At 33.4% G+C, this 22,706-nt stretch overlaps 3 protein-coding genes across 3 annotated transcripts in view; all 3 read right to left on the bottom strand.

The window, feature by feature from the left end:
• Positions 1–1,430: 1,430 nt before the first annotated feature.
• On the bottom strand, positions 1,431–3,300 carry LOC114419402. Its single transcript, XM_028385049.1, has 2 exons — positions 2,635–3,300; positions 1,431–2,111 (listed from the first exon to the last, which is right to left on the bottom strand). The coding sequence occupies exons 1-2, from the start codon at positions 3,286–3,288 to the stop codon at positions 1,431–1,433; spliced, it is 1,335 nt and encodes a 444-aa protein (XP_028240850.1). The 5' UTR covers positions 3,289–3,300.
• Positions 3,301–6,332: 3,032 nt separating this feature from the next.
• LOC114419399 lies at positions 6,333–8,642 on the bottom strand. Its single transcript, XM_028385047.1, has 2 exons — positions 8,578–8,642; positions 6,333–7,153 (listed from the first exon to the last, which is right to left on the bottom strand). The coding sequence occupies exons 1-2, from the start codon at positions 8,640–8,642 to the stop codon at positions 6,550–6,552; spliced, it is 669 nt and encodes a 222-aa protein (XP_028240848.1). The 3' UTR covers positions 6,333–6,549.
• A 5,184-nt stretch (positions 8,643–13,826) lies between these two features.
• LOC114418383 overlaps positions 13,827–22,706 on the bottom strand; it is a 15,221-nt gene continuing 6,341 nt past the window's right edge. Inside the window, exons 6-7 of the mRNA XM_028383691.1 lie at positions 14,367–14,542; positions 13,827–14,182 (exon numbers count right to left, since the gene is read on the bottom strand). The gene's annotated coding sequence lies outside the window, so the exon portion shown is untranslated. The remainder of the gene's footprint in view (positions 14,183–14,366; positions 14,543–22,706) is intronic.

Raw genomic sequence — 22,706 nt, 5'->3', positions numbered from 1 at the left:
ACAATGGAGTTATAATCAATCCTGATGTTGACCTTTGAATAAAGCTAACAATCAGATGTTAATTGTAGGAGATGGACAAAGTGTTAAATTCCGACTATTATGTTGAAGACATTTTTTCGAGAGTTATGTTGAAGATTATAAAATAGTTAACTTATTGTATGAATATTTGAATAGTTGTGTAATCTCTTATACCTGTCATGTTGCAATCCGCATCATAGTATCGTGTGCTTGTTTGCTATACGACTACTGTATATTGTGACTATCACTGTCATCTGCGATCCTCCACCAAATATGCGGCCATATCATCTCCCCTGGAGTAAATATATATTGGTATTTGTGTGATACCTACTCCTTTAACAATTATCATCCTTAATTTAATTTGATAGTGTCTTCATACTTTTATTTTTAAAAAAATTAAGAGAAATCATTCACGTTAAGGACCATGAATTCATGATCTTAATTAATAAAAAATAGTATTATATTCTCGAGTCTTAGATATCCGTGTGTTCTAGCTTTGGCACTTATCTCATATATTTATCCTGTTAGTCTCTAACAGGAGAATGCTCCATTAATTTTCTATCTTTCAAATATATTAAACATACCATAATGTATTAAAAACATTTCATTGCTTTTATACCCTTTTTCCACACACGTAAAATAATTATATATAGCGAAAGAAACGCGACTTTCCTCACCAATTAAAGATCGGGAGTCAGTGAGTACCATGCAAGTAATCCTTATTACTTGACATAATGGTCCCCCAATCTGGCAGTTACTGTAAAAACTTTGCCCAAGGAAGCAATGCTTTTCATTTTTCAATTGCTATTTCTTTTATAAAATTGCTGAGGTTTGCTGGCAATAATCTTCTTCTGGTCTTCAAAGATTCATTCTCATCAACAATGTTGAAGGAAGCACTTGAAGTATCGAATGTGAGAGGCTATTACATTTCTGAAAATATATAAACGGGTAAACTAGAGATTGTGAAAAAAAAAAATAACACATTAGAAATAAAAATGAGAAGAAAACATTTTCAACTAAGAGATAAGAAGATGGAACACTACTTAGAGATTGTTTATACAAATTTTTTAGCTAGTAAAATAATTTTTCATGTAGTTAAAAAAGTATTACCAAATATGCTTTCCACGCTTTCAACTGAAAGCTTACACTTACAAATTAATTAAATTAAAAGTATTTGATATAATTAATTTTTGAAGTAATGGACAAGAGTAAAATAACACAAAAGAACATATTTACATCACTTTCCTTCATATAACTTCATAAGTTATGGTGAAACTTAATGGTGTGTCAAAAATTGAACATAATCTCAATAATCTTAAGGTGAGATGAATCATGAGAATTTTTTTTTTTGTTTTTTTATATATTCTCTCAATCTCTTTTCCTATATGAATGGTGAACAATATTTCAGCAGCTCAATTTTTATATATTCTCTCAATCTCTTCTCTTAAGGACGGGAAACTTAAACTCCCTTTGTAGAACCTTCTCAGCTTTCGTAATCCTTCAAGTTCCAAACAATTGAGCTGCTGAAATATTATCTCATCCTCATCTGATTCATCCCCTTCCTCAGAGACTATCTCTTCCATTGAATCACACCCACTTATCTCCATTGTTTTGAGTTGACCCAAACTTCTTGCTGTTGAGGATGTGAACAAATATAACAGACTCTTGCAATTTTGTACTAGCAAATATGTCAGATTGGAGAAAGACACTGTGCATGGTACCAGATTTATTGAACTCAAACAGCTGATTACTTGCAATGTTTCTAGATTTCTGAGAAAGGGCACAATCCCAGAGTTCTCTGACCCAATGGAAACAAGCTCTGTAAGGGAGTCCGAGCATATCACTTTCAGCTGTGAAACCAATCCAGCCTCATCCACATTAAGACTATCAAAGCAGAAAGTCTCTTTGAAGGAACCATCACACACCTCAAGCTTCTCTATATTGGGCACCCGTTGTAGAAATACATCGGACTCAAAATGAAAGAACAGAGCAAGAACTTTTAACTCGTTTAAGTGGTTTCCCTGGAATTCTCCACTCAAAATCATGTTGAGTTCATGTTCACCGAGTGTCAGGTGCTCTATGTTGGGTGTAAGCTACGAAGAGAAACCAACAATGAAGAAAAAGCAGGTTAAATAATTTCCATTCATGGCAAGTAATTTTTTTTATCTCATGAAAGAAGAAAAGTTTGGTTTTTTAAGGAAAGAAGAAAAGTTAATAAAACTAGGAGAATTTGTAATAAATATAAGTTTAAATATGTATTTGATAAATGTAACTTAATATATTTTTTTATTTTATTTTTTTAATTTTAATCCTTGAAAGTTTATGTTTTTTTAATTTTGATCTCTGTAATATGTTTTACTCATTTTTTATTTTATAAGTTTGTAATTTTGTTAATTTTAATTTGGCGTGGAGAATTATAAATGAATATTTTAAAATATTAAAGAGACTAAAATTAAAAAAAAAAACATTAACGTATTTAAAACAAATAAAATATCTTAAAAAATAAAAATTAATAAAAATAATAACTTTGAAGAACAAAAATAAAAAAGGACGAATAAAAAAATACTAACAAGATAAATAAAAATATATTTAAATCATAAATAAATGAAGAAGTACCTTGTTGAAACCTTTTTGTATGGTGGCATTCAAGTCTCCTTTCCACTGCCATTTGGCTTCCTCTTTTCCTTCTTCATTAGCAGTAACTATGTTTTGTAACTTTGGTGCTCTTGCGCCACCCTCCGTGAATCTTTGCATTATTCGGCATCCTCTCACAATCAATACTTCTAATGACGGGAATTTGAATTCACAGTTCTTGTAACTGCAAAAACTTTTCAGCTTTCCTAGCCACTCAAGTTCTATAGTAATCAATTTGCCAAACGCTATTTGCTCTTCTTCTTTATTTCCCTCATTGCTTACTATTTCCTCTAATTCATCACATCCGCTTATCTTCATGGACTTAAGTTGAACCAAGCTTTTTGCCGTTGAGGATGCCTTTAAATTCCTTAATCCATTACAATACTTTACATTCAAATTTGTCAAGTAAGCCACTGATACCGAGGGAGGAGCCAAATTCCTCAATTTCTTGCACGCAAATAAGCTCAAAAGCTCTAGTCTCCGTAGAACTGGTTCTCGTTCAAATCCTATATCCTTTATTCCTGACAACGACAAAACCAATTCCTTCAGCTGTAATACGGTTCCCAAACGTGACTCCGACGACTCTTTAAGCAAATGTTTAGCTTCCCACAAGAATAACTTTTCTAGATTTGGCATTCTGTACAGAATTTGAACGGTGCATTGGATGCTTCACAGTGTTGCTCAATAACCACTTCTGTGCTTCGTCAAAGTCAATAACCAAACACTCCAAGTTGGGGAATATCTACAGAAAAATAAAAGAAAAGTAAATAGTAAACTATGAAGAAGGAAGCTACTTTATATATATTATCCCTGATGGAGCGTCCCCTTCCATTATTTTACGCCTTGCCTGCACATTGGTTACTCTCGGGTCCCATCAAGACTAAATTCTTTTCTTAAATTATAATAATTAATCAAACATTCCCTTGAATTCTAAATTCTAAATAAAAGAGGGATTAGGGGACGACATACGTTAAATTAATAATCCATATTATTATTATTATTAGTTTATAATTTACTACTCTTATTTGTTAACTATTTATGCAATATATTTTTTAAATTTCCTTTTAATATATATATATATATATATATATATATATTTCTATTAGCTTATTTCCTTCTCAAACCTTAATTATATCTTTGTTGTTAAAAATTTTTTTATCTTATATCTTATAATTTTATCAAATTTTTACTAAATTTTTCACTTTTAATCTTTAAAATTATTCTATATTACAATTTCAACTTAACTGTCCTCCTATCTAGATTGAAAATAATATGTCGAGAATTTTGAGTATAAAAAATACAATCGACCACGAGATTAAATTTATTTATTTTAAAAAAGAATTTAATCAACTAATTTTTTTTAAAAAAAATATCACAAAATTTAAACTAGATAAAGCTAAAGTGAAATTATAAGTCATTTTCCTTAATCGATAATATATATATACATCTCAAATATGAAAAAAATCTCTTGGATAAACCTTATGTGCTTTCATTCGATACAACACTTATTATACATAATATGAAATGAAAATAGTTACTAACAGATAAAGAAACCAAATAAATCTAAATAAAAAATACAATAATGCTCAAATTAATACAAATGTCAACTTTAAAACAAAAAAAAGTTAATTCAAAGTTTAATTTTTTGCCTTTGGGACATAGAGTTGTATCTCTCGCTGATTTAGGGACTGCAACGACCTTACATTCCATTTGACATACTATGCATAGTGCATAATAAAGATTAATAATTAATTGAAGAAACAAAAAATTTTAAAAAATAAAAGACTTTTATTTTTTCAAATGGTAACTCGATTTTTTTATATCATAAAACTAAAGATTTTTTTTATTTTGGAAAATAAGTATTTATATTGATTAATTAAAAAAAATAATTAACAATTTGATAGATGGATAAATAGATAAATAATCAAAGTATAAAAATTCAAATTTTATGTTGTATTTTACTGTTTTCAATCTCTTTTTTCATAGCTTCTCTCATATACAATTCATTATTAACCTTCCTTGTCGGACTTCTTAAACTTTCCGAAACTAAATTTTACATTTTTATATTTAGGGATGTATTTGTCAACGGAATTGGAAGACAAAAAACCAAAAAAATATTATTACAAATATGTCTATATGCTGACAATCTATGTTGATAATCATTTCAATGACAAATTTGTCATTTTGTGTCACGTAAGTTATTTTATTAACGGACAAAAGTTAATGACAAGACATATTTGTTGTACTTTTTACACTTTCAGAAATTAAGTTTTGTATTTTTATCTTTTAGAGACACATTTATCAACGAATTACATATTGAAGGACAAGTGCAGAGATTTGTTAGGTAAATAAGAGAATATAATAAGTAATTTCTGGTCATATGGTAATGTGTTAGAATATCAACTATTAATTTTTTCATCTATAATTGAAATTTATTTTTTATCTAGAAGAGCTAAATTCTAGTTGGAGAAAGGGTTTTTTTTTTTAATTTGGTATCGCATCATCAATTTTTTTCTTTAATAATTTCAACTTTCATCTTCTTATATCATTTTTATATCTATAATTTTTTTTTTGTTTTTCTTACCACATCTATTATAAATTTTTTTAAAAAAATCTATCTTTTGCTCAATACGTTGAATATATATGTTTAAAATTTATTTTCTCAAGTTTATTGAGAGTGCAATAGTATACTACTAATAGTTGTAGAAACGGAGAGAAAATTTGTATGCAAGAGGATGATTTTCCCAATATGAATGACATTACAAAGTAGTCACAACATCAAGTTTTTAAAATGAAAATTCGTAAGAGTCAAATGAGCGTGCAAATTGGTCAAAGCTAAGTTGGTAATTTTTTTTCCTCTAGGCACTGGGCCACTTGATTTGTTCATCTCCGTCAACTCTCTTTGTCATCATTCTCCTCTAACCATTTTTTTTTTGTGAATCAATCTCCTCTAACTGCAATATTGGAGTCATTGCCTAAACAATTTATAAAAGTTACGTTAGTTAATAATAATAAAATGACGACTATAACAAAGACAACGAAAGATAGAAAATTTTTGAATTTAATTATAAATATGGTAATTAAACTCTTTTTCAAAATTTAAATTAATCTTGTCACATAACATACTCGTAAAACTAAATTTCTGACACGGTGTATTATAACAACAATTATAATAATGTTGAATAAAAAGACATACTCTTGCCAGAAAGTTTCCATCCAATCGCAATCCATTAGTGACATAATACCCTTCCGAGCTTTGGTAATTCTTTAAGTTTCAAACAATTGAGATGCCGAAATATTATCTCATTCTCATGTGATTCAACCCTTCCTCAGAGACTATCTCTTCAATTGAATCACACCAACTTATCTCCTTTTTTTTTAGTTGACTCAAAATTTTGGGTGTTGAGGATGTGAACAAATATAGCAGTGTTGCAACTTTTTACTTCCAAAAATGTCAAATTGGAGAAAGGCACTCTGCATGGTTCCAAATTAGGCAACACTCCACTTTTATGAAAATTCGTAGCATTATTCTTCGGATAATACACCACAACCTATTCATAAATTCTCTCATTCTATTTCATCCCCTTAGCTAAAGATGATGGAACGCAAGACTTACCCAAAATAAAATAAAAACGTACGAGAATAGTTGAGTTGGATACCTTCAAACTAAGTCTAAAACATAATCTTTTTACACGCAAATTGTATTTGTTTTAATATGAAATCTCAACTCTTCAAAACAGAGGGATTTTGATCAATTTGACTTTTGTCTAGAAGAAAGTAAACACTCATTATTTTCGGTACAGTAATTTTGCAAGTATATTCAAGGAAACTAAGATAAACTAATATAGTAATTTGGATGGATGATACAAAGTGGAGGAAAGAAAATAAACTAACACATTACACATGATCACTAAAGTTTAACCTTCCGCTTACAACTCTGCTCCTTAATAGCCTGTGTGGAAATATCAAGTTCAAGATCTTCACCTGCCCAGGAACTCTAGAGAAGCTGCTCATAGTCAACAGCCCCCAACCTAAATCCGTAGCAAAATCCGGACTAGAAACTACACGATCCGTGAAGACATCAATTGTGACATTCATCCTCAATGTTCTTCTGGCCTTGGCCCTCCCAGGTGGTCCTCTAGCCTCCCCCACCAAGACACCAAGGTAGTACAAACTCGTGGTGGTGTTGCCATACCTAAACGATGCAACTAAGGACATGTTGGCACCGGGTTGAGGTGTCATGGTGGTGTTGACCAGTTGGAGCTTTGTGATCTTGATGCTGTTCATTGTGATCATGGGGCCCTTGACACGAAATATTGTGAAGATTAAAACTATGATTACTATTGCTAGGAGAATTAAAGAGGCTAGTGGGCAAACACATCGTTTCATGAGTTTTTTGTGATCTTGTCTTTGAGGGTGTTGAGTTGTGTCATCCTCAATGTTCAAGTGTGGAAATTCCAATGTTTTGACTAACCTTCCCCTGCCTCCCCAATTTTCTATGCTTCACGAGGACTCCTTTCATACTCAAATACTATAAGATTTTTTTATTTTTAATTTTAAGCTCTTTTTTTTTTTTATCTAGATCACAAATTAAGTTGAAACAACTTTATGCTAACTGATTTATGTAATTAGTAGTTAATTTTATATTAATTAAGATGTTAATTAAGTTTATTTGCTATTATTTTTAAAAAATAGTTTGTATAATTAATATTTGGTTGAACATAATAAAAAAAAATGAAATAGGTGTCACCGTGTTAGTATTAACAAAAACATATATTAGGAACTTGGGGTTTATATGCATCTTGTCTTTGAGCAAACATATTTTGATACTTATTAAGTGCGTATATACTCTATAGAGGGAAAGAGGGAAAGAATAAAGAGATTAAAATATCAAAGTTGCACAAATATTTCTGAATTTTATATATTTAGAGCACTACAGTAACTTCGAATACTACTGTTAACAAGCCATACCAAAGTATAAAAATTATTAAGAAAAAAATATCGTGCTTTGTGATGCAGGTTTTGGGGGCCGTCCCATTTGTAATAGAAGTTAGGTGAAGTGTCTAATACTCCAATGAGAGTAACATACAGAAAATAATTCTAACTAGTTTACCTGAGGACTTGACTTTTTAATTTTGGTTTGTATTATTCATTTTATATTAATATATTATGTTATTTTTATGTTAATAATTATTTTTATTATTAAATCATTTTCTATTGTTAATATTAAAATAATATATCAAATAGAATTAACTAATAATAATGTAAGAAATTATTAATTTACTTAATCATAACCGTAAAAATTAATTATTTTTCTAAAAAGAATTTAATATTATTTAATAAATTTTAAGTTAATATTATCTGCTAATATTAGTAAAAAATATTAAAAACATTTATTAGAAATTAAAAATGAAAAATAATTTAAATTTTTAATAAAAAAACTTATAACTTTAAAGTTATAAATAATTTATAACTTCTAATATTTTTTTACAAAAAAAATAAAATATTTATAACTTCAAACTCGTAATTAAAAAAATTAGAAGTCATAAATTGTTTTATGATTTTAATAGAAAAAATAAAATCAAAAGGCTTAAATTAGTTTACCATTTTGTATTTCGTGAAATATCTTAGGATTTACTCATTTTTTGGTGTTAATATAAAATTTACTCCTATTTGTCATCATTTCGCCTACGCGCACCAACATGCATGTTGAGGGCTGGAGACTCAATCTACTTCTGCTAATCTTAAAAAAAAAATATCTTTATCTTGTATATTATATTTTACATGCTAAAATAGAGTTGATTAAAATAGTTGAAATTTAACTTCCAACTATGCTTGGTTGGTGATTCCCGCGACCAGAAAAAAGAAAAAAAAACTGTTTTTGTATGGCTATCATTAGTTTGAAGCTTAGATGTTTAAACAAACCGTAGGTAACAACCAGCAACTGCCACTTTGATTCTCTCACACTGTCTTGTGTTGTGTTGTGTCATGGCACTAACTGCCTTGACTTCATTCAACAGAAGTCACCATAGCTCTTTGATTTTTCCACCGAAACAACAGAAGCTGCAGCACCTTAGAATCCACAGTGGAACTAATCCGAATAAAAGACTCGGAATCACATAACAATGCACTTCTATAGCTTGCATGATAAACACAAATTTTATTGAGATTGTAAGTGATTGTCGTTCATTGAATATCTTTGAGTAATCTAACTGATCTCCCTCCTTTGTATATATTCTGTTGGCATGTAAATTAAGAATATTTTTTTAGCAAGTGAAGGTTACATTTTTTTTTGCAAAGATGATAGTACGTAGTGGTCTATTTGGTTGCAGGGATGGCCTAAAGAAAATTTTGAGGGACTTTACTTTAACTTGTGTTTGGTATGTGAGGCACTGAAAAATTAGGGGAAAAAAGTGGATGAAAAGGTGAAAATAATTTTAAAAATGATGAGACCTACTATACTATTGTCACATATTTTTGTTCATTTTTCTATCTTTCTCCTCACTTTTTTTTTTTTCTTTTCAACTAAATACATTTAATTTTCACTTTTTTCTCGCCTATTTTTACTTTTTTTTTTTAATTTCTATTCATCGTAATTCTCTCCTCTCTAACATCTCTATCAAACAGACCCTAAACGAGAGTTGTGTATATGACCTTAATGTGAACATATGTGACCTTTTTGCTTCATAAAATTTAATAGCAAATAATTTATTTTGATAATTACTTTATCCTTGGCTGATCCTGATTGGTTGATAAGCTCTATGGTACAGTCCCTCTATAAAATTAAATGACTTACGAGTGTTTACTAAAGCCCTCCTTATAAAATTTGAACCCTTCTAAGTAACCTTGGCTTCTTGTCTTATTTTAATCAAAGGGAAAAGCATCATGATTTCCTTAATCCTTATGCATCTACAAGTTTTGATGACTTGTACTACAAATTGTTGCTAGCTCCCCTGATGCAACTTGGTACAGGCAGAGAGATTATCACTGTTAGTCTTATATCACTACACTCAACTTATCAGGGGAGAGTGTGGAGGATAGGAATTACTACACAGAAAAGGGGCATACTTGAAGTGTACTTCCAGTACCGGAGTATGTTCTTTCATCAGGAGATCTGACATTAAATGTGTATGAAGACTAGCAGAAAAGGGCCATACTTGAAGTGTACTTCCAGTACTGCAGGCTCATTTAAAGGGCTTCAGCGACTCAAAAGGAACTGAACTAATTTTGGATCCCATCTGGAGAACTCAAACATGCAGCTTATGAAGTGGGAAGATTTTGAAGTGAAGAAACTTTTGATACAACTTTATTCCTTTCCTAAATTTAGTTTTGCAAGTAATAGTCCTAGTTAAGAGCATGTTGTGCTCATTGCATGTTGTACTCTTTCTACAGAAAGCTTAGTGTTTTAATAGATATGGTTCCATGACAGGATAGAGGAATTGGACACTGGCGATTCAACTGTATCTTGTCCTTTCCTTGGAAGCCCATTCTTTCTGGTACATTTCGAGCTTATCAGTGTATATTCCATTAGTTGAACCGTGGAAGGCCAAAATTTCCTAGCCGGTCTCATATTACTATAAATATTTGTTGTATGTTTTATCTGCATTTCACTGGATCCTTCTGCTTTCTTGTGTTTTTTATACTATTGGTTGCAAGGGCTAATAAACATGGTTCTGTATTCTAGTAGAATTAGAGGCAGTTAGTTGTCTTCGGAAAAATGCTCATTTAACAGAGACAAAATAGCATAATTCATACTATATGCAATTCAATCTGACCATGTTGATATATGCTGCAGCAACTGGATACACAAAATACTACTTTGATGCACAATCTGGAAAAAGTATGCAGGTGATAAAAACTGTCAATTGTGAAGGCACATGTTTGATGTTTCTACCTTTCAGTGCTATTATTTTGGCAATGATCTAAATATCTATGAAAAAGTTTCAGGCATGTGGAGCACTGGAATGTTCCCAAAAAGGCATTGTTCAAGCAAATTCTAAGACCTAGCAGTGGATTTGGGTTAAAAGATTATGTGGATATGTGGTTGAAAGCAGTGCAGTTGAAGCTTTAAATGACAATAGTTCTGTGACGGCTTTGAAATATTGGATGCTATATGTAAGCTAATGAAGATCTCGTGCTTCAAATTACTTGGAAGAAGGATCAATTAGGCTATTCCTTCCGCATGGTAGAGCTGAGATCATTTTCTAATGGGATAGCATCTGAGAACCTCTGAAATTGAACATCTAACAACTTGTCTGTTTTTACAGTACCTGGACACAGTTTCCATCCTGTTGCAATGGATTATCGACAATTCTTCCAAGGATGGGAAACTTAAATTCCCTTTGTAGAAGCTTCTGAGATTTGGTAATCCTTTAAGTTTCAAACAATTGAGCTGCTGAAATATTATCTCATCACCATTTGATTCATCCCCCTTCTTAGACACTATCTCTTCAATTGAATTGCAGCATCTTACCTTTCATTGTTTTAAGCTGAGTCAAACTTATGGCTGTTGAGGATGTGAACAAATATAGCATGTTCTTGCAACTATCTACTTCGAAATATGTCAAATTGGAGAAAGACACACTGCATGGTACCAAATTTATTGAACTAAAACAGATGAATACTTCCAAGAATTCTCTGAACCATTGGAAGCCAGCTTTCCAAGGGACTCCAAAGGTAATACTTTCAGCTCTGGAAAGTGGAAAGTCTCCTTGAAGGAACCACGAAGGATCACAAGCTTCTCTAAATTGGTTACCTGTTGCAGAAATACATTGGACTCAATATGAAAGCACAAAACCCAACATATTTTACTAATGAGTGTCTTGAAGTGTAACTATGAGCTGAAATCTTACATCCGATAGAAATGAAAAAGTTAAATATCATATAAGTGAAGAAAAAAAATCTATAATTAAGGTTTTAAGTTAAAATGTGGTTCAGGTATACCTATGTGATTACTCTAAGCTCATTTGTATAAATTTCACCAATGTTTACCGCCTCAATTTCATAACAGAGTCAAAATGCCATAATTGGGTATGATGCATCAGCTCATATGATTTAGACCAAGAAGACTTTCTGTTTACTACAAATTAACTTGCATTTGCAGACAGAAATGGACCAAAAGGAATAATCAGCAAAGTTGGGATATCTATATTATAGTTGGATGGGATTACATACTAGGCATTAGCTTTGCAGTTACTAACATCCCTTACCTTTTGAAGTTGGGATATCTATTATAGTTGGTGGGTATGCCATTGCTCAAATGTTTTATCTGCCTTTCAAGAGAAGATACGCCCATGGAATTGGGGGCATTATTTGCTTGCTAGTTGTCGCTGTTTCTGTGGTTTGACTTCGGTCCTTAGCAATTCATGGTAAATTTATAATTATTAATAAAGGTAATTGTTTTTATATACATTTGTTATTATTCCTAATTTATTCTTGTATTACTTTAAAAAACACTCCCAAATTATAAGTAATTATTATTTAATAACTTTTTAAAAGGATAATTATTACACCTACATCCAACTAAAAAAACAATTAAGACATAAGACACAGAATATCTATTTTTCAATTAGTAATAATAATAATAATATTACCTTCCCGTAGTGCATTTTCCATATGACAGGGATTTAATTTCTCTAGTTAGTTACTTATGAATATAATGTTACGCTTAAAATTTGTCCAGGATGGCTTATCCATTCTCTAGAGATGGGAACGTGTTGTCATCATTGCGGCACAAAGTCAATAAAATTTTATATAAAAATCATAAATATATCTTTTATATTATTATGTCTTTACTCGCAATCTTAACAGTTAATTTACTAATTAAATATTTCTAATTTAAATAATCAGTTAACAAGATCATGTTAAAAAAAATTAATTTTGTAACTTTTAATTAATTTTTCAATTTTGATCAAAAAATATTTTCCATTATTTTGATCAAAAGTTAATTACTATAGAAAATATAGATAAATTAAAATTAACACGTGTAAATACTATCATAGCATATATCCTAATTTTTCTTCAGTTTTTTAGTTACGAGTATTTTATATTAATTAGTTTTTTCTTTCCATGTTTTTCTTTATTTCTGAAATAAGACAATATGATACCTCAATGCACACAGATTAAATGACAAACAAGTATTATGGTTTAATCCTAGTAATTTCAAATCTGAAAAATTTAGCTATATACAGTTTGGTTGAATTAAATATTTTGTTATCCTTTAAATATTACTAATTTTATTTTATTTAAAAAAATTATTCATTTTTAACTTTTATATTTTAACATGCAAAGACGTCTCCTCTAATTTTTTTTAATGAAAATACTAAAACTATATCACTTTTAAGATGTAAAGTTGTATTCTATTGTTTGATTGAAATATGTTAAACCTAGAGTGTTAAACTACTTTAGATTTGATTTACAACAAATTGATAGATGTTTAATATTTTCTTAGAAAGGAATCTAGCATTAGGGATCCCACATATTGGATGCGTAAATATATAATTTGTGGTCCATAGTTTACGTTGTGATTTATTTGCTGTAAATATTAGTTTTTAATCATATATATAATTATATTTTATTATTTTAATGAAATTTTGTATTAAAATAATAAACAACATTGGAATCTAAAAATCATCTTAGAATTTTTTTTAAAATCATCTTAGAATTTTTTTTTAAATCATCTTAGAATCCTAATATTTTTAACATTTTTTAAATAATAAATAATACAATCTAAATAATTTCAAGAAAATCAATGTAAAAATCAATATTCTTATAGAATTTAAAAAATCACGGTGAAAAGTATTTTCACAACACAGATTTAGAGATGGTTGAGAATCATCGTAAAAAATACTTAAAAATGATATTTGAAATGATTTTTTTAGTAATGTTACAATTTCTTGACATACTATATTAACACCGCATGAAAATTAAAAAAATAACATTTCAATAAATTATGAAAATTTTCTATTCATTATCACAATTTAGTACAACAAAGATATAATCAATCCCGTTGTTAGCCTTTACTAAATTAAAGCTAACACAGTCTTTAGATGCTAATAGTAGGAGATGGACAAAGTGATAATTAAACTCCTACCACAATCAAAGTTATGCTGAAGACATTTTTTCAAGAATTATGTTGAAGAATTTGAATCTAGAAATATAAGTAAAATGAATAGTAAACATACATAATTTAGGACACATTTTTATTTTATTTTGTCATAAAACAATAGAGTCAAGTTTTAGTGTTACAAACTTACAGTTCATCACTTCATTTTTATTCTCCAGGGTCGTTTAAGACTTATAATCACACACATTACATAATAAATAGAATAGAACAGTGTATTTCACCACTAACTGTGTAGACCACACGCACAATTTGTTTTTTTATTCACACACAAACAAATATAATAAAACTGGGCCACTTTGTTTTTTTTTTTTCGGTAGGCACCAAGCCACTTAATTCGTTGATCTCCTCTAACCATTTTCTTTTTGGTGAATCAATCTCCTCTAACTCTAATGTTGGAGTCATTGCCTACACAATTTATAAAAATTATGCTAGTTAATAATAATAATAATAATAATAATAATAATAATAATAATAATTAAACACGGTAATTAAACTCTTCTCAAAATTTAAGTTAATCGTGCCACGTAACATATAACTGACACGGTGTATGATAACAACAATTATAATAATGTTGAATAAAAAGACATACCCTGTCAGAAATATAACCATCGGTTTTGCATGGCAGAGTTCAGATCAGTTTCCAATGGGATATCATCTCTCCATTCGAATGTCACTTCTAACAGCTTGTCTGTTTTGACTGTACCTGCACACAAACTTTCCATCCTCTCGCAATCCTTTAATGTGAATTCCTCCAAGGACGGGAAACTTAAGGGAGTTGCTACGTGCACCCAGCATTATTGCTGGGGCACCCAGCAAACAGTGAAGTGGCGAAACTGCCCTTCAGCAATTATTCTTCTGGAAGAAGGTTCTTCCGGAAAGTTTCCGGAAATAATTTTTCCGGAAAGTTTCCGGAAGAACCTTCTTCCGGAAGAATAATTTGTGTCTTCCGGAAAAACTCACAGACAATTTCCGGAAGAACGTCATCCGGAATGTTTCCGGAAGAAGCTTCTTCCGGAAGAATTCCAGTGTCTTCCGGAAGAAGCTTCTTCCGGAAGACTTCCGGAAGAAGCTTCTTCCGGAAGTTATTTTTTTTTTTAATGCGTACGTAATGACGATTTTGCCCTTGTGTAAATTTCTTTAAATTAACGTCTTCAGGCTGTGTTTTACTGCGCTTTCTTTCTTTCTTCTTCCGTTTGCTTTGTTTCTTCTTCCGTTTGCTTTGTTTCTTCTTCCGTTTGCTGTTGTTTCGGTGGTGGTCCCTTCAGCAGTCTGTTGGTGGTCCAGTGAAGTGAAGTATTTGAAGATTTGGTGGTCCCGTGTTCCGTATTTGAAGTTTTATTAGTGGCTGTTGTTCCTATTTTGTCGGAGGTACGCGTTTATTTCGTTTTCCGGTTAGCTTTTAGAGAAGAAAAACAGTAAAAAATGTATCCGGAAGAAATTTTAGGCACAGAAGGAGGAAGGTCCGGAATGACCACTTCCGGATGAAGGTCTTCCGGAAGTTACGAAGGCCAATTCCGGAAGAAGTGCTTCCGGAAGTAGTTTCCGAAAGAACTTCTTCCGGAATTGGGCTTCTTAACTTCCGGATGAAGGTCTTCCGGAAGTTAAGAAGCCCAATTCCGGAAGAAGTTCTTCCGGAAACTACTTCCGGAAGCACTTCTTCCGGAATTGGCCTTCGTAACTTCCGGAAGAACTTCTTCCGGAATGTTAAATTATTACTAATTTATTAATTTCTGTTTTATAATTTTTTTAATTTCTGTTTTATAATTTTTTTAATTTCTGTTTTATATATTTCTGTTAGTTAATAATGAATTATTGGTTTAATTAGGTATAATGATATATATTGTGGATTATAATTTTTTTTGTTTTATAATGGTATATATATTTCTGTTTTATAATTTTTTTTTATTTCTGGTTTATATATGTTGTGGATTATTGATTTAATTAGGTATAATGGTATAATATTAAATGATTTAGGTAACTTAAATGTATAATGGTACAAAAATGTTTTATTAGTTGTTTATTATAGTGATAAGTTTAGTTTAAGTAAATAATGTAGTTATAAATTTAGAATATAGTGATAATTTTAATATAGTCGTGTATGATGCATATGTCCTATTAATATGTTTGTTATTTAAGGTGTAGTAAATTTTTGGATGTGGTTATATGATAATTTGAATGTACTTGTGTATGATGCATATGTCCTTAAGATGGACGAAGATCAATGGAGGTATGACTTTGCGATGTCACAAGAAGTTGATATGGATTATGATTATGATAATCAAGAAGAATGTGGAGTGAATGAACGACATGTCGATTGTTCAAATGCTTTTAATACATCTCAGGTAATCATAGATAATTTGAGTCATTGGTTGAATTGATGGTTTGTACGAAAATTAATGTGTTAGGGTTGCGTTGTAGGTATTCACTACTCGAGATGATGTTTTGCAATGGGCTCGAACAGTTGCCCATGAAAATGGATTTGTTGCAGTGATTATGAGATCTGACACAGAGACCGGTAGCAGAGGAAGAAGTTCATTTGTGTTAATTGGGTGTGAAAGGAGTGGTACGTACAAGTGTAGAAATAAAGAATTCGTTAGAAAAGACACCGGGAGTAGGAAATGTGGTTGTCCCTTCAGGCTTCGTGGGAAACCAGTGCGTGGAGGGGAAGGTTGGATGGTGAAGTTGATCTGTGGGATTCATAATCATGAATTGGCGAAGTCCTTAGTTGGACATCCATACGCCGGGCGATTGACTAAGGAAGAAAAGAAAATTATTGCTGATATGACAAAGTCGATGGTGAAACCGAAAAACATCTTGCTAACGTTGAAGGAACACAATGCCGACAGTTACACCACGATAAAGCAAATTTACAATGCAAGAAGTGCATATCGTTCTTCAATAAGAGGAGCTGATACCGAAATGCAGCATCTGATGAAGCTTCTCGAACGTGATCAATACATTCATTGGCATAGATTGAAGGATGAAGTTGTGGTGCGTGATCTGTTTTGGTGTCACCCAGATGCAGTAAAGTTATGCAATGCATGTCATCTGGTGTTTTTTATAGACAGTACCTACAAAACAAACAGGTACAGACTCCCACTACTTGACTTTGTTGGAGTGACACCAACGGCGATGACATTCTCTGCTGGGTTTGCATATCTGGAGGCTGAGCGTGTTAATAATATTGTATGGGCTTTGGAACGATTTCGAGGCCTATTTTTAAGACACGATCGCCTCCCTCTTGTTATTGTCACTGACAGAGACCTAGCACTGATGAATGCAGTGAAAACTGTGTTTCCCGAGTCTACTAATTTGTTGTGCAGGTTTCATATCGATAAGAATGTGAAGGCGAAGTGCAAATCTTTAATCGGGGAAAAAAATGCGTGGGACTATGTAATGGATAACTGGGGTACTTTGGTTGATTGTCCGTCCGAATACGAGTTCCATGAGTCATATCAGAAGTTTCAAGTTGCTTGTTCGCCTTGGCCGATGTTCGTTGACTATGTTAACGACACATGGATTATCCCCCACAAGGAAAAATTTATTACAGCATGGACGAATAAGGTCATGCACCTAGGCAACACAACAACAAACAGGTATTAACAACTGATTTTATTTGTTAGTAACGATTAATATTAAATGGTATTTAATTGTTGTATATTTTCATGTTTGTTGTGTATTTTAAATGTAGGGTTGAATCAGCTCATTGGGCTCTCAAAAGAGTACTACAAAATAGCGTTGGAGACCTATGTAGTGTTTGGGATGCCATGAACAACATGATCACGCTGCAACACGTCGAAATTAAAGCATCCTTTGAAACCAGTACGCATGTGGTTGGCCATGTATATAAAAAAACCTTATACAAGAGGCTTCTTGGGATGGTTTCGAGGGATGCTTTAAATCAGATTGCTTCTGAGATTGACCGTTTACGTTATCTCGGCAACAATCTCTCTTCTTGTGGTTGTGTGATGAGAAGCACGCACGGGCTTCCTTGTGCATGTGAGCTTTCTAGGTATACTGCTAGCAGCATCCCATTGGAGTCAGTCCATCTTTTTTGGAGGAGACTTTGCTTTTCAGACCAAGGGTTATGTGAGACGGAAGTCACCATCAAGGAAGAAATAGAGGTCATATCTAAAAGGTTTGATGAACTTGATGTGGCTGGCAAAGTAAATCTGAAGAGTAAACTTCGAGAAATCGCATACCCTGATCATAACTCTATGTGCCCTCCTCCATCAAAGGTGAACACTAAAGGTGCACCGAAGAAACCGATGAAAAGAAGTCAAACATCCACAAAGCGTGATCCGTCTTACTGGGAGTATGTTGATGCTTTTCATTCTGTTCAAAGCAGCAACTCTCCAGTGAAACGAAGTGCATCATGTTCTCAACCGCGTCAGCCAACAAGGATCATCCCGATGTTGGATCAATTTGCGTCATTCTTTCAAGGTTTCATTCGTGACGTTGTGGATGTGAAAGCGGACGGTAACTGTGGATATCGGTCCATTGGCGCTTTATTAGGTATGGGGGAAGATTCGTGGCCGTTAGTGCGTAATGAATTGCTTAAAGAACTTGGCAGGTGGTCGCATGAGTACATGAACCTCTTCGGTGGCACAGAGAGATTTGAACAATTAAAGTTGTCCCTACTTGTTGATGGATTTTCAAAGGTATGTTTTTAGGTTAATTTTTTTTAATAACAATGTTTAAATTACTTACATGTGTATGTTTGGTTCATTCAGGTTAGTGTGGACAAGTGGATGGATATAACAGACATGGGATATGTGATTGCTTCACGGTATAACGTAATCCTTGTATCGTTGTCCCAACAACAAAGCATGACATTTTTCCCTCTTAGAAGTCAACCACCACCTGACTCTTCTGGCCACCGCATCATATGTGTCGGTCACGTGTTTGGAAATCATTTTGTTCAGGTACATTGAATATAGTTAGTGTAACAATTATGCAATGACTTCGCTTGTTCGTTTGGCACTGTCAGCGCATGATATAATGTTTGTTCATGTACAACAGGTTTATTTGAAAGACCATTGTCCGTTGCCGCCCCCAGCGCTGTTGTGGTCAACCAATTGTTATTCTCAGGCAAAGCAATGGGCAATTCCATATATTAGTAGAATGCAGGAATACACAAGCTTGATGTCATTCAAAACACACTATGTAGACCTAAATGAAGACTAAACATTCATTGTTTATTTATTTGTATTCATTATGCGATATAATTCGTTGTAACCCGTCACTAACCAATTAATATTATCAACTACTCGTTTGGTTAAGGAAGGAAATTGTTGGTCCAACAAAAATCATTTACGCGTACAGCATACATCATTGTCATAATTGACAACACATAATGACATTCATAGTTTACCTGTAAGAAAATTGGCACGTAAATGGAAATGGTTCTTCATCTATTTCGTAGAAAGAGCTCCAACCCATAAGTGGCTGAGACTCCATGATCATGCTCCAGACACGAAGATATATAAAGACGTTGAAGTATTGAAGAAGGATTATAAGTCCCTTCCTTGCTGAAACAGTAGTAGAACGTGGGGAATATGAAAGGAAGTTGGCAATTTATATGAATACGAAATAGGAATATACGATGATGAGAGTGAATCATATGTAACTTAAGGTGGCTATTAATTGCTTGGAGAATGTGCGCGCCGCCTTCTATGCGTGAATGCGTTTTAATGGTGACGATGAGTATGCTTGCGAGAGTTACAAGAATACAAGGGGAATAAGAATATTCCAAGTTTGAACTTTAATGAACTCTCTTGCTTCTTTAATGAATAGGTTTTGAAGATTGTGATCGTGGAGCTTCTGTGCATTTGGAAGATTTGATCTTTTTTAGGATCCTTTAATTAATCCGTTTATCACATTGTAAACAAGCAAGATGATTAGGTCTAATATGCTGTTATGTAGCCTATAATGGAACTGTGCATGCTAGCTCTGCTTGCTTTAGGCCAATCATGAATTCGGTTATTACAGTAATTATTTACTTGAACATGGAAAAAGGGTTCATTTCCTATTTTTTTCGATTTTGAGGCTTTGTTTTGACGTGTTAGTTGACGGAACTGGGGAACGGGACTATTTTTTTTGGATTCTTTGACGTCCAAACATGAGAACTGGGGAACGGGACTATTTCCTGATTTATTAATTATTTTAAAAACTTTTATTTTTTATGTAATTCTTACAAACAAAACTCATGATTCTAGGTTCCCTTTTTTTAAAAATAAATTTAAAACAACTGTAAACTTCGCTTAAGGACCACAAACAATCGGAATAACAAACTATATTATAAAATAATAAACTGTGCAAAACACGCCAACTATATTAAACAAAAACTGTAATAATTACAAATATTCATGTCAACTACAACACAACAATATAAATACAATGATCAATGGTCCGTGCGGCGTCTCTGACGAGCCCTGACCGTCCCATCAGCACTGGGTCCCCCTCTCGCGATCGTCAGGCAGTCCTGCATAATGTCATATAACTCTGTGCCTGCAGTGACTATCCTAAGGTTGAGCACACGCTCCAACCTCTGTGCAATCGCCTCATATCCCTCGTAATCATCCTGTCAAAGTCAGTAAAAACATTTATTATGAAATTCAAAATAAACAACAACTCATAAAACATTAAACGCGCAAATAATCTTACCACATATGGAGGGGGGTCAAATGCCACTGGAACCTGGGGGCTGGGCGGCTGTATGTAGTCCTCAGGGTCTGCAGCTGGTGCATCCCTCTGCTGGTCAGCTGCCTGGGTCGGTGTCATGAAAGGGTGAGATATGCGGAAAAACCACTCAATGTAATCCGCAGATACCTGCCCAGGCACTAAACAAGGCTGACCCGCAGGTAGTAAGTGATCCGCAAACTCCATCCACCTGTCATCTATCTGCTCCTGTGACAATCGTGCACTAACAGGCGGCGGAGGGATGCTCTGGATGTAACCGAACTGGCGTACCACCCTCTCCGGTCGAACTGCGACGATCATAGGACCCCATCTGAGCTGACCCTGGAACGATGAAATCTCCTGAAACGCCCTAACACCCCGATGCTCCGTGTACGGCAACCAGGACACATCTGTGACGGTCAAACCATCACAACGTGCCCTGTAGGGTGCTCCTGTGATGCCCTTCATGTGCGCCTTCGACGTCAACCACCGGGAAGCACGTGGGGACGTCTCCTGGTATGTGTCGTCAGTCACACACTGATGCACACTAGGGAAGTGCTCATAGATCCAGCACTACACAATAATTGAGGTTAACATAACATAAAAACATGTTTAAATCATAATCGAACCTAACATATTAATAAACACAAAATTTACCTGAAATAGCGTCAAGTACCCCGCAAGCTGTCTGGTGGTGGTCCTACAAGCCTCATCTAACTGGTCGTACATATGAACCAGCGCGGCAACCCCCCAAGCGTAACCACCACTATGAGCGAGGTCCCGGAAAGCGTCAAGGTGGACCACATGCACGTATGTTGCACTCTTATTAGCAAAAAGAGTGCAACCGACAAGGTGCAGCAAATAAGCGCGAGCTGCGACAATCCACCGCCGGGCCTGACATCTGGTCTCATAAATGTCACGAACCCATCCTAATCGTACATATGCTCCACGTGTGAGCGCTGTCTCGGCTCTGGCCTCCTCCGCAGACACTTCCAGCAACTCCGTGAGCAAGAATCTGGCCTCCTCCGTAGAAAGAGCGTGGAAACTGTGCAAGGCGCCAGTGATGGGCAAATGTAGAATGGACGACACATCATCCAATGTGATCGTCAGCTCTCCTACTGGAAGGTGGAAGGTGCTAGTCTCACTGTGCCACCTCTCCACAAATGCGGATATAAGTCCAGGATCGCCAGTAATAACTGAACAATCTATCAGTGGACTTAATCCTGTGGCAGCCACCAGGCCTTCAATCTCAGGCACTGGCCTCCCAATCAGTGTCAGCTTCCTCCCATGTGACACTAACTTCAAATCAGGACGTTCCTGATTTGAAGTACAAATTATACAATTATTAAAAAAAAATTAATCATAAACAAATAAATAAACAATGACAAATAATTAACAAATTAAAATACCTGTCCACTCCACACGGCATGTGCAACATGCTCGGCAAATGATGTGAGCACTGACGGGTCACGTGGACCACCAGGGAATCCCTCTGCAGCATCATCACCATCTGACCCCTCACCACTATCAGCACCCTGTGCGTCCGCACGCATCTCAGGTGCCTCCGTAGGCTGCTCAGGGACATCATCAGTCATGTCAGCGACGTCCTCAGCCATATCACGTCCCTCCGTAGTCATCTGATGAACGCGTAGCCTACGGGCTGAGGCAGTAGGCCTACGCCTCTCGGGAACATCGCCAGCATCCTCGTCAGCAGCTCTATCTCTGCCTACAAATCTACCTATGGCACGACCTAAACCTCGTGTTCTGGCCATGATCTGTAAATCATGTCGAACACGTTTTTTTTTCGGTCAAAATATACACAATTTTCTTTATAAAAAATCAACTTTATTTATAAACAAATAAGACTAACTTAAATCAAATCATTTTCACACATACACGACCTAATTTTAAAAAAAAAATTAAACAACTTCATTTATATAAAAAAAACAACTAATGTAAAATAAAATTATTAATAAACATGCACAACTTAATTTTTTTAAAAAAAAATTAAACAACTTCATTTATATAAAAAAAAACAACTAATGTAAAATAAAATTATTAATAAACATGCACAACTTAATTTTTTTTTAAAAAAATTAAACAACTTCATTTATAAAAAAAAAAAAAACACAACTAATATAAAAAAAATTAATTAGTAAACATCCACAACTTAATTTTTAAAAAAAAATAAACAACTTCATTTATAAAAAAAAACACAACTAAATTACTTAGTAAACATCAACAAGTT

The sequence above is a fragment of the Glycine soja genome, chromosome 7 (assembly GCF_004193775.1).
Source record: "Glycine soja cultivar W05 chromosome 7, ASM419377v2, whole genome shotgun sequence".
NCBI lineage: Eukaryota > Viridiplantae > Streptophyta > Magnoliopsida > Fabales > Fabaceae > Glycine > Glycine soja.
Note: the sequence above shows the minus strand (reverse complement) of the source record. Positions and strands in the feature narration are given on the sequence as shown.